This window comes from Motacilla alba, chromosome 4 (genome assembly GCF_015832195.1).
Source record: "Motacilla alba alba isolate MOTALB_02 chromosome 4, Motacilla_alba_V1.0_pri, whole genome shotgun sequence".
NCBI lineage: Eukaryota > Metazoa > Chordata > Aves > Passeriformes > Motacillidae > Motacilla > Motacilla alba.
The window spans coordinates 46,120,094-46,133,252 of NC_052019.1; the positions used below are offsets into that span (position 1 = coordinate 46,120,094).

Genomic DNA, 13,159 nt, shown 5'->3' on the forward strand with positions numbered 1-13,159 from the left:
CCCGAAGAAAGCAGGGATGATGAAATATTCAGAAAGTTTCCTTCCAACAGATCATTCATTATTTCCTTATGCTCCTTGTGTATTGTATTCAGACACTTTCCAAGGATGTACAGGAACTAGCAAAAAATTTTCAAAATCCAACTCCTTTTCTTAAAGGCTGAAAACAAATAGAATACTATACATAAAATTACTCCACCTGAGAACAGTAAGACTGCACTGGGAAATTTAGAAAACATCTCAGCATCTCAAAACCAAACCAATTATGCCGGGATCAAACAATTACTATAATTACCTTACAATTTTATTATTATGCATTTATCTGTAATTATTTATGTAAGTATTTTACTATCAGGGTGTTGTAGCAATTGGATTTTTAATACATTTTAGCCAAAGATGTTGAATTCTAGATTAAAAGAAATCAGATATCATTGGAGGCAGTTTGTTTAGCCCCACACATCAAAAATGGTTTAAAGTGTTCAAGGTTTAGTAATAAAACTGTCCAGCACTTCCTTCAGCCTTGTTATCAGCTGTTGTGTTTATCTGCTTTTCTTAGTCAGGAAATACTGAGGTTGAACCAGAATTCAGGGGAAAGAGAAAAAAATTATTTTGCAGATAAATCACTTCCAGAAACCTGTGAACTGTGCAATGAAACACAGGGCATGCTTCTATCAGCAGCTTTACAAGCCCAGAAAGAGTCTGCATGTGGTGTAACTTTTGAGGCCTACAGTCCAGCAAACCAAGCAAGGACTGCAGCATTACCCAAGTACAACAGAAACAGTGGATCAGTGTTTATTTTCATAACTGCAAAGTGAGTATCCATGACACAGCATTATCACAGCCAAGCCTATCATTAGTTCTTTGAAATCCAAGTGTAATATTACTACTTTTTCTTGAGGCCGTATACTAACTCAATCACCCCCTTAAGAGCAGCATTGAATGGTTCAAAAATAAAACTAGTGCTCATACTGCTCTTCACTGTCTGGTCAGCTCCACTGTTCCACCTTTAAAACAGCTGCTCATTGCAAAAAAAATTTGCTTTGAACAAATCACTTCAAGACACCTCTACAGGTAATAAAATTAACAAGCATTGGAACAAAAAAAACTTCTGTAAATAAAACAGTAACAGTTAAAAAAAAAACCAAAACAAAACATTGTTTTTATATGCCTACTGCATATTGTGCTATTCTGGAAAGACACCTGCATTCTGTCAAGTCCAGCTCCACATTCTGCACTGAACAGAGTCAACTTTTTTGGCCAGTCCTTGAAAGAATCCATTTTTATGCACAACCATGAAATGCTGATAACTTCAGGAGCTTTTCAAGGAACTGCCTTTATTTCTTTTTTAAAATGATATTTTGTTTCATGGTTTGAAAATACTGGAGAAAATGACACAGAGCATTCATCAGTATAGAATTCAAATCTACTAATATTAAATGACACTCTACACATCCTAGTCTTGGGAGGGGGGAGGAAACTAATATTGAAACTAAATTCAAACTGTGGATTGAATGAGCTTCATTTAAGCTTAACTGCTTTTCCAAAAAAAAATCTTTAGCAAACCCATATTCTTTCTTAAGTCCTTGGTCTGAGAAAATCTCAGCTACTAGGACTCCTAACACAGTTTCAAAATTACACTATAATCTGAAATATGTAGCATTAAAAAGGAAACCTACAGTTATGTAACATCTGTCTTTAGTAGAGAAAGCAAGCTGTAGTCTGGCACTGCTTACAAGTCAAAACTGCGTGAAGTCAGAAAATTCCCAGTTTAGAAAGAAAATCAGATCAAATCCCACACAGACCATTGCTCTCTCCTCTGCAGAGCAAGATGTTTCATTGTGAAGGTACTCCCACATCTCCAGTCTCTTCCATGCTTCCAACTAAGTACTACCCTATGAACTGGTACTCAGTTTTCCTATGAAACAGAAGCTGAAAGAACTAATGAGGACTGAGTGTACTTGCCCTCAACTGGCACCTTCACAACCTTATAGCTACATCCATACTAAAACCATCAAGCAAAAATCAGCTACAACTTCCTAATTCTTTCACATGCTTATCAAAAATATTAATTAAAAAGCCCCAAATGACTCGAAATCCATGTAGGGTTCCCCTTGTTTCCTGAACTTTGTGGGAAAATGCATGTGTTTATTAAGATCCAATTATTACAATTATTACAGAGATACCTCTTCCTGAATTACGATGCAAACGAGTCCATATGCCAAAGTCAATAGTATGAATTTTATCTAACAGTAAATGTGAAGAAGACAGAGAAAGAATAAAATAGAAAGAGAGGAGAGAAAGGGAGTGACAAGTGACAGATTAAGACCCATCATGAGACAAGGGGCAGACAAGAAAAATACCTCAAATCCTGCAGGCACTGCCAGGCTGAGAATGAAACATGCTCCCACATCATTGGGAACTGCCCAGTTGTGCAGGATACAAGAATTAAAAGGCACAATTACATATGTGAAATATTATCAAAGGAAACAAAAAAGCAAGATTGGACAGTATTTCAGGAACCACATACAAGAGATGACAGCAATGAGTTATACAAACCAGACTTGATTTTTGTGAAGGAAATTCAAGCTTTCGTGGTGGATGTGACTGTGTGATACAAGTGTACTGACACATCCTTAGAAGAGGCCACCGTGGAAAAAGTGAACAAATACCAACATCATCACAAACATATCCAGGAACTCACAACTGTGGCAGACATCATATTTGTGAGCATTCTCTGCAGAGTGCAGGGGAAATGGTATCACAGAAACTTCTGAGGGCCCTGGGTCACTCCAAGTTAAGGCAGAAGAAGACAGCCCAGGCCCTGGCCTCAGAGTGCTCCACACTTCTGTAGATATTGTATGTGTGTCTCTGGGTAAAGGATGTGCATTGCTCAGCACCAATAAAGTTTCAGTGAATACCAGTGCTGTTGGGCAGCCACGAGCCAGCTGACACCACGTGTGGACAGCACGTGGGGGTGACAATGGACTCATATCATGAGGTGTCTCATACCAACCAAGGGGACTAAATTCTACTGATTTTCACTGAGGTGGGCAGGCCACCTATACTTAATGTAGAAAAGCAATATGTACAAATTATATGTGTTGGATAAACAGAAAGATATCACCACCTGGGAATCCAGACAGTGTCCTGTTAGTCCTCTTCGGGTCTTCTTGGTGGCGGGGGTCCCACACAACAGAGCTCAATGGGTTAATTATGTTCAGGTGTACATGGGAACTTCAAGCACTTCCCCTTGGATGCAGGCAGGGGAGTCTTACACTGTTTTTTACAGCACTGTGGATCTGTTGCAACACTATGGATCACGCCCACTCCTTTGGAAATTGAGTCTCGGGGCAATTCGGGGGTCTTTGATGGTTTTAGCCCCTTCTAAGGCACGAAGCTGCCTCTCACAGACTGACTTGACTCAGTCACAAGCAGACTTGAGTCAGTTATGCCCCATTAGAAGGGATGAGCACCTCAGGCTTACGTGTGACAGTTGTGTAAGGAAGGACAATTGGCATGATAAAAAGTACCAGCCTGCCTCCACAGGGCCTGCTTCTTACCTGGCTCAAGATCCAGCTTGTACCCTCTCACAGTGGGTGTTCACCCTCCCTGTCTTGCGTGGATTGATTTCCCATCACACACCACACCCCCATAAACTCTCCTCCTACTCCAGGGGAAGTGCGCAAACCTGGCCTCAGCAAAGCACCCTGCTGCCTCCACAAATAGCTGATTGTCTTGAGTAATTACCACTAGCATTTCAGTCTCTCAGTGTCACTAAGGCAAAATTTAAAGAAAAAACAACCATGACTTAGAGAAATTATCTAGCCAGAAAAGAAAAAAGTATCTTTGTGAATACCAGACATATTTCAGAAATTACATATTCCTTCAGAACTGCATGAAAAAGCTCCCTTCTGAGGCTTTCACTCACATGAAAACCACACAAATAAACTAAAACCATCCCCTAAATAGTGTATTTTTCTGTATCTCTCAATAGAACCAAATAGCTGCTATTGTGAGGAGTGAGGTAGCCAAATTAGAAAAGCTACAAGAATGAGTGACAGAACTCAAAATTACATTACAGAATTCCACAGAGTGAACACGAACAAGCCAACAAGAGCACACGATTACTTACATTTTCCAGACAAATCTGGCAGTTCACTATCTTTCAAGTAACACCATACCTGTATTTATTTGGTTGTTTACTTTAGGAACCGATCCGGTGAGATTCCTGCTGAGGTTGTCTTGCACAGCCTGAGCAGATGAAACAGTTGATAATGTTGTATTATATCCCACGGGAACGTGCTGTTGAAGGGAATGAGGTACTGATGTACTCTGGCTAGAAAACGCATTGGTCTCTTTGAACTGTCCAACAGCAGGTAGACTCTGAGAGGTAAATGTCTGCCCATACACACCTCCAGCAGCCACGGGAGGATAGGAAACATTAGGATACATGGCACCAGAAACCACGGGCATAGCGTAGTGATCAGAATTAAGGGGAAATCCCTGAGATGCAACTGAAGAGCTGACAGAAGTGCTGTAGTGATTATCAAATGCTGAATATGACTGCTGAGCACTCACATGCAAGTAGGATGCAGATGATACTGCCCCTTGAACAGGTCTGTCACTGGAGCCCCCTGAATGGGGAGGAGTGTTGTTGTACAATTGATGTGACTCCTGTGCATTCAACACGTTGCTACCCACAGACGTCATAACATTTTGTGCTGGTGCTGAATAGTAACCAGGGTAGTAACTGGCTCTGTACTGATTATCCAGATGTGAAGCAGCAGCTTTATTGGGCACTTGGGAATAGTGTCCTGAAGGCGCACTGTAGCTTGGAAGATGTGAGCCATAGCCAGAGGGGAACTGCATCTGACTCTGCATAGGACCTGAAATGAAGAGAAAACATCACATGTATTAAAGGGGCATCTGCTAGTAGTCCCAATGGATTCTGCACTTGAACTAACAAACAATTGCTTTCTTCTTTTCTATTTTTGATTCTCATCAGCAGAGAGAGAATAAACCAAGTATAATGCATATAAATACACTATTTGAAGTAATTTGTGAATACACAAAGAAGAAGCAGAAAAATGGATTGCTTCCATTCCTGAAAGAGGTCTCCACGCCAAGATTGTTTGCCTCTTGTCTGCATTTTGAATATTTTTTAAGAGTTTATAGGAGGTTAATACAAGCACCAAACTGATATTTGTAAGTGTTTGAACCGCCTGAATATGGAAACTGAAAAACTGCAGTCAAATCAGTATGTCAAAACATAACAATATAGGTATTCTTCTTTACAAGTCTTCAATACAGTGACCAAGATAAAGAGTTGCAGAACAGTTGTATTTGTCATTATGCATTATGCTTTCAGGAAAATGGATGTTTTTATGAAACTACAGAGTATTTGAGAAGGCATGTAATTTTCATTTACTGCCTGATACTCAAATGAGGAGTAAGAGATGTTGGTATCAGAGAAACTGACCTCTGGTATCCCTGCAATTGGCCCTGCAACATTAGAGGTTAATTACACACTGGCCCAGCAAGGGTCAAACAAGTACTTGCCTTCTAGAGACCAAATGTTAACTATGTCCAAACTGATTTTCTCAGCCAACCGCTCAATGGGAAATCTCAAAGCTCTTCCTCATGTCCCATTCCTTAACCCTGTTTTTATTTTTGGTGAACCACAGATGCTTTTGAGTGGATAACTTGCTTTCTTACAATTCCCACACCCTATTGCTTACATCATGCAGAATGACTACGGTGTTATTTCCCACTTCCTGGCCAATAAAAACATAAACACAGCACTGGCCCATTCACAAATTAAATGGCAGCTGAGGTAATAATGAATAGTTGATTCCCCTGCTTATATTTACAATAATTACAAAACTTAAGCATGACTTCTCTTGTCTTGAAATTCTGAAAAATTACTGTTCTCCAAGGAACCTCTAGATGTCCTATGATAAACTTGCAAAGCAATTTTAATAACAAATTTGTTAACAGACTCCTAAATGCAAGTATTGGGCAAATACTGCCCAAAATTGCTTTCTGGTAAAATTAAAAATGCCCTTTCATAACTAACAGGAAGTTGAGCAGAAGAGAAAGGAGCTAAAAAATTGCAGAACAGTAACTTGGACTGCTGGATGAAAAGACAGACAGGCACTTGGGAGAACAGCATAAAGAGCTTAAAAAAATTCATCTTGAGTTTTGAAGAGAGCATGTATGAGCTATGCTTCTGATTCACCTTCTTCTTGAAAAAGTGGGAGGTGCTTTATAGAGCTGCATAGGTTTTTCTCCTTTAAAGGAAAATGATTTTGAGTTAACAAGCCAGTAACAGCTACATGAACTCTGCCAGACTTTTGACCTGCTTTTTAAAGTCTGAAAAAGCAAACCCAAAGACGCAGCAATAATTTACATGTGTCAAAGTTTATGGCTTTAAGCAGCTATGCCACCTAAGGTGGCAAGAAAAGACATTTTATTTGAAAACAGAATGTGCATCTGTTCTACTGATATATGCAGATTTAACTAACTGAGCAGGTATAACTTAGAAACCGGTTTAGGAGCACCCGACTCCTAAATAAAAAGTTGCATATCAAATCATCTTCTGCAAACTCCTCTGGTATCTAGCTCTTGTTTCAAAATACACACCATAAACAGAGATTAAATTACCAAGACAAGATATTAGTCTCTACATGATAGAATGCAGAGTCCTTTTTATTCACATTTTTAAGCAGAAACATCTATAAACACACACAAGAAAACGTCACTGAGACACACAATATTTGAAAAATTATGTTGATTCAAGCTGCAGGTCCTTTGAAAGCAAGTTTTACGATTACAGATGAAAGATTATTCTCACTATCTGAAGTGAGTTTTTTGTCCATTTTATTATAAAGAATGTGAGTGGAAAGTAATTTTTGTACTGCAATTAGTAGCTGAAGCTACCAATGGTACTAGGTAACTGGACAGTTTTCAACACTGGAATTCAGAATACATCTTCAGTGTAATTTCAAAATCTAGTTAATTGCACAATCAGTCTCGATGTCTCAGGTACTTCCATCTTTCCAAAACACCTGACAAATATCTCAAAAAATTCCATAAAGGAGCTGAAACACCTGCTGTGTGCAGCTGAGGTTATCTCTAAAACATCATCTCTGTAACAAAAGCAGTGCATTTCTCCTTCTATGAACAAATTAATAAAGTATGCAATTATATAAAGTTACAATGTGTAACTATACAGACATTAACAGGCGAACCCCAAAAAATCCTAATTGTTTTTAAGGGAGGGGAGAGCCATAACACAAAAACTCCAAACTCCCACCAAAAACAAGGAGCAGTGCTATGGCTATACCACCATGTGAATTAGAAAAGTTTTGCTTGCTAATGTCACGTTTGGTTTTTATGTCCACGCATTCCCCCAGCAGCATAATTCAGCCATCTGCCATACACCCTACCTACATGGATGCCACACCACCAAACTGCCTTTCTATCTGAATCCACCTGTGAGCTTTCCAAAACCTCTAGCACCTCTTTACCCACGTTCAGAGAAGACTCCCACAGCCTCCTCACATGTCGTTTACCCCACGGGCAGGAGGCAGCCCCACTGCCCCTTGTTTACTGCTGGCAAACACACCAGCAGATGAAGGCGGTGCTGAGCTCTCACTACAGCTCAGTCACAGAGCTGGTGTCTCCTCCTTCAGGACGATTCACACAGCTTCCCATTTTCACAAAATATTCAGAGGCTTCCCATCTTTCACGTCCCTGTTCTCTTTGTTAAATTGACCAAAACTGTCCCCAGTCTGAGGAGGGATGAAAAACAAGACAAAACAACATAATAATGAAAATTTTGCTTCCAAAATGCCAGTAGAAATGCCAATGGCAGCCTTACAAACCAGCTGTAGACAGCACCAGACAAAACTCTTAAGAAGAGTCATGGGAATCCAATACAGTTATCCTCTCAGTGCTGCATTTCAATACATTAAATTGTCAGCACTGAAGTCCTCCATCATCCTTCAGTACTGATTTAACAAGAACCATTTTGTTATGCTCAAATTAGGAAATAGGTCATTTTCCACTTAAGATACAAAGCCACTTTCAAGATTACAAAAAAGCTTCCCAAACTTGTAAGAGAGAAGGAAGAAAATAATACCATACTCAAGAAGTTACTTTTAAAAACTCAACAAAACAATCACGCCTAAATTTAACAAAAACTGAAGTCTCCAAGGATCTCAAATGGACTTGGTCATTGAATCAGACAATATTCGCTAATAACAAACCTGAACATCCTTTTTAATATCATTCTATGTACAGCAGGCTGCTTGCTTTCTGCAAAAAGCATTGTCTTTCATTAGATGGCAGCAACTACATAGTTTTACCTGAAAAATTCACATTTTATCAAATTAAACCACAGAGCACTCTAAAGGAAAACATACACCAGTGTTTTCTTTCAGCCAATCCAGAAACAGCTCAATTCACATCAGGATCTTACATTTAAACTCCACTCCAATGACATAAAATTAAATTTCAAAAGCAGTGACAATCCTGTTGATGAAATTTAGCTTCTATTATACAGTAAAGAACTTTCTGCTAGTCTTTTTCTATTGCTATTCCCCTCTACTTCCTCTCCTATTTCCATCAAATAAAACCCAAAACCTCAAATCCTGTGTTGTAACTTCAGGAGATTAGTACTCAGACAACAGACAGACCAAAAATTTTTGGAATGCCATTGCTAGATGTCACAAAATGAAAAATTCAGGGTTATTGACTAAAGTCATCAAAGACATCTAAAGGAACACAAAAACCAAAGTTATGCAATAAACATTTAAGGCTGTTATGGAACAGTGTATACATTTCTCAGAATTAAAGAGAGTTCTGCAGAAAATAAATGGCCTATGCCCTGGTTTTACACAAGCTGTTTCTACCAATATTAGCAGCAACATGGAGTTAATTAATTACAACAACAAATAGTAACAATGGCTCTTTAAAATTATTAAGTCAAGAACACAAAGAGAAGGCAGGATGACAGCTTCTATTTGTTTCTGTAAAACACTTCCAGGTTATTCATCCTGTAGCAGCTGTATCCTGAAAATGACATGTTTTTTTGACTAAAAGCCACGTAAACTAGCATTTTCTGAACAATTTTTACAAACCTCAGCATCACAATACCAGTCTGGATACAACTGAGGCATCAGAATCTCCTTAAAACCTAGCATTTAATTACCTTCATTTTCTTCGGTGACTGCCTCAACGTGTACTGTATAGGCATTTAAGTGCTTAGCCCTTAACTACCCCTTTGGACATGAGAAAAGCTCACAACTCTCACATAAAAAATTTTGTAGGTCCCTGCCCTGCACAGAAAACACACCTGTGCAGAAAACAGCATGACTACAGAAGATTTAACAGTATGAGCTAGAACTCGATGCAAATAAGAGGCCAAATTTAGACACCAAACCAATATTACTCAATGAAAATTATTATATAGGGATTTTGAAGAGTTAACACGGTGTGTCAATAAAAAACTGATTTTACAGCGCACCAATTTAAAAATGCGGAAGTGTACACTCATTACTTTCATTCATACTACAGTCAGTCTCACTACCTCTCTGCCCGAAATGGGCGTCAATATTTTGTGACTTCAAACTATTCTGCCTTTGTTTTTCGGTGACCCACATTTCACTGGTGCAATGTTGCCTGTTCAGCTCAAATCCCAAGATCCAATTGTGTGAACGCCTCCCCACCCAGTACTTTTAAGTTAATACACAGCTACAAAGTGACTACTCTGGCCCCTGATACGCGATTTTCTGCCCATTCTCACGCACGACAGCCAGCGTCGAGGCCTGGAGGTGCCTCGGCCTCCAGAGCCTTCCTAAAACGCCACAAAACAGGCGCCACAACCGGGCAGATCCAAATCCGCGACGAGATAATACCGGAGTGGATACCCCTCCCTCGCCTCTTCAGCGCAGCGAGAGAGGCTGCCCCTTCTCAAGTTCTTTCCGCACGCAGCCGCGGGGGCCCGCACCTTCCCCGAGCAGCTCCGCGGCTCCCGCTGCCTTTCAGCCGAAGGGCTCCGCTGCGTGCCGGATCCACGGGCCCGCGCCCGCCCCCCGGGACGAAGGAAGAGCACGCAGGCCCCGGCACCCACGGGGGCCTCACCCCCCGCGGGAGCGGCGCGGCTCGTCCCGGGGACCCCGCGGGCGGCCTTCCCCCGCCCGCCCGGGCCCCGCGCAGGTCCCTCACCGTTCTGGCAGCGCGGCGCGCCGCTCGCAGGGGCCGCGGCCTCCAGGGAGCTGCCGGGCCCGCCCGGGGAAAACGCGGCGGCGGCGGCTGCGGGCCGCGGCGGCAGCCCGGCGGGCGCGGACATGGCTCTTCGCAGCGCTTCTTCACCGCGTCCCGCTCCCGCCTGCTCCTCTCCTCCCTCCTCCTTCTCCTCCGCCGCCCCGATCCGCAGCCGGGCGCCGAGCGAGGCCGGGAACGGCGGGAGGGCCCGAGCGCCGCGCGTGCCGCCCTGGCCCCGAGCGCCGCCGCCTACAGCGCCCCCCGGCGGCGGCTCCGCCGTGAGGCCGCGCCCCGCCCGGCGCTGCCCGGCCCGGCCCGGCCCGGGCGCGGAGGGTGGGCCCAGCGGGCGGGACGGGCCGAGCAGCGAGGGCGGGCCGGGCAGCACAGGCGGGCCTCGCCTCCTGCGAGGGATTCACCTGGCCCGGTACCGGCGGGAACGACCCGTGTGGCGGGGAGAAACCGCCCGGTCCGCTTAGTCTGTGTGTGGCGGGGCTCTGTGCCTTGTCTGTGACACTGTGGGCAGGCCGGGGCAGGGTGAGAAGAGGCTGGAGGGATGTGATCCTGCCCCTCTGCTCGGCCTTAGTGAGGCACATCTGGAGTGCTGTGTTCAGTTCTGGGCTCCCGGGAGCGGGACCAGTGGAGGGCAACAAAGATGATTGAGGGCTGGAGCATCACTTATCAGGAATGGCTGAGGGAGGCTAGGCTTGTTAAACCTGGAGAAGAGACTTCCTTGATATATCTCCAAATATATATCTATATAGTGTGTAAATACCTAAAGTGGGGGTGCCAAGAGGATGGAGCCAGGCTCTTCTGTGTGATGCCAAACAGTAGAACACAAGGCAATGGGCAGAAACTGATGCACAGAATTTCCACCTGAACATGAGGAAGAACTTTATAGTGACTGTGCACTGGAGCAGATTGCTAAGAGAGGTTGTGGAGTTGTCTCTCACTTGACTATCAAGAGATGCTCAAGAACCATCTGGACACAATCCTCTGCTTTGTGCTCTAGGCTGACCCTGCTTGAGCAGGGAGCTTGGACCAGATGAGCCGCTCTGGTCCCTTTCAATCTCTCAGATTCTGTGAAGCTGCTCCATGTTCCTGCCTCAGGGCACACACATGTACATATGCAATACATGCACCTGTCCTTATTTTGCCTGAGACATTTTTGTCTGTATAGATAATACATGCTATTTTAGGTTATAAATGTACCCTGGAACACACAGAGAGGTAATGTGTACTGCACAGGGGAAAAGGTGAGGTGAGGTGAAAGCTCTCCCTCTGTAATTACTGTTGTAGAGACAGAAAAGCCTTAATGTGATGGGGTGAGCTGAGGCAAGGCTTTTCTTTCAGTGCTAGGACTGCTCACTGCTTTCTGTCTGTCTCCAGTGTGGATATATGCTATCTATAGACACAGGCCTTCACAAGAAATGGCAAGCTGAGATAAGGCAAGACTTTTCAGTCTCTGTGGAGAATATGTACTTCATATTCTCTAAACAGGAAGGCAAGTGTTGGAGAGCCTCTGCCATGGTTTAACCTCATCCAGCAACTGAGCACCACACAACCCCTTCCCCCACCCCCACCCCCCATCCGGCTGCAATGGGGAAGAGAATCATAATTGCAAAAGTGAGAAAACTCCTGGGTTGAAATAAAGTCTGTTCAATAGTTAAAACAAAAGCTGTGCACACAAGCAAAGCAAAACAAGGAATTCCTCCACCACTTGCCATGGTCAGGCAGGTGTTCAGCCACCTCCAGGAAAGCAGGGCTCCATCACATGTAATGATTATCTGGAAGACAAGCACCATTATTCTGAATATGCCTCCCTCCCTTCTTCTCCCTCACCCAGCTCTATATGCTGAGCACACCACCACATGGTATGGGATATCCCTTGGGTGAGCTGGGATCAGCTGCCCCAGTTGTGTCCCCTCCCAGCTGGTGCTTGTCCAGCTCCCTCGCTGGTGGGGTGGTGTGAGAGGCAGAAAAGACCTTGACACTGTATGAGCACTGCTCAGCAGTAATGAAAACATCTCTGTTTTATGAACACTGAAGCAAAAAGCCAAAACATAGTCCACACCAGCTGCTGTGAAAAAAATGAACTCTATCCCCTGCCAAAACCAGCACATCCTTCCCTGTTTGCTGCCATTAACCAAGGATTTCTGTTCAGTTTAGCACCTTCCACAGTCTAAACCACACACTAAACCATATTAATTTTGACTGTTTCCCTGTCTTGATCACCTATCACCTATCATTTACTCAGACACTACTCAAGACTGGGTTAATTGCTCAGGTTATTTAATTAATTATGCAAAAAGTCAAAAGCACTATAATATACTGGTGATTTATATTGTCAACACTAAATTCAGCAACACTGAGTCACATTTACTTTTTGCATACATTTGACCAGTCCCTTCCCTGTGTGTTTGCTGTTCTTCCTACTGGTTATTATGCATGTCTGTCCTGAAGTACTTTTTAAATTACTTTGCCTTTATGCTTAGCATATGGCCTAGTTCTGACTGTTACAATTATTACAAAGCATGCAGGGCATCTTTTAATACTGCAGGAACTGACTATATTGGAATATTTCTCAGCCTTTACACCCTGTCAGACTATGTGGAGGTGTCTTGTGCAGGCCTCTATTAGTCCTTTGATGGATTGTAGATCCATATCTGAAAGAAATAGTTTCTTCTCCATGACCTGATGAGCTAGGGAAAGAAATAATTGGCTCAAAATGCAGCAACGTTCAGGTAAGCTATTAAGAAATGAACGTTATTAGGATACTAAAGGACTAAGTGGCATGAGAATGGTGTGACATTGCTGTAATAGGAGTCTTAGCAGGGGTTACACAAACATTTTGAAAATCTGACTGTCAACCAGCAAGTGACCTCCTGAAGTCCTT

General features: G+C 42.9%; 1 protein-coding gene across 2 annotated transcripts in view; it reads right to left on the minus strand.

The window, feature by feature from the left end:
- The window catches only part of SEC24B (SEC24 homolog B, COPII coat complex component), a 45,078-nt gene extending 34,563 nt beyond the window's left edge, over window positions 1-10,515 (minus strand). For both annotated transcript variants that reach the window (XM_038135152.1, XM_038135151.1), the window contains exons 1-2: window positions 10,228-10,515; window positions 4,179-4,883 (exon numbers count right to left, since the gene is read on the minus strand). In XM_038135152.1, coding sequence (XP_037991080.1) covers window positions 4,179-4,883; window positions 10,228-10,351 — 829 coding nt within the window. In that variant the 5' untranslated portion in view covers window positions 10,352-10,515. The remainder of the gene's footprint in view (window positions 1-4,178; window positions 4,884-10,227) is intronic.
- Between the last annotated feature and the right edge of the window lie 2,644 nt (window positions 10,516-13,159).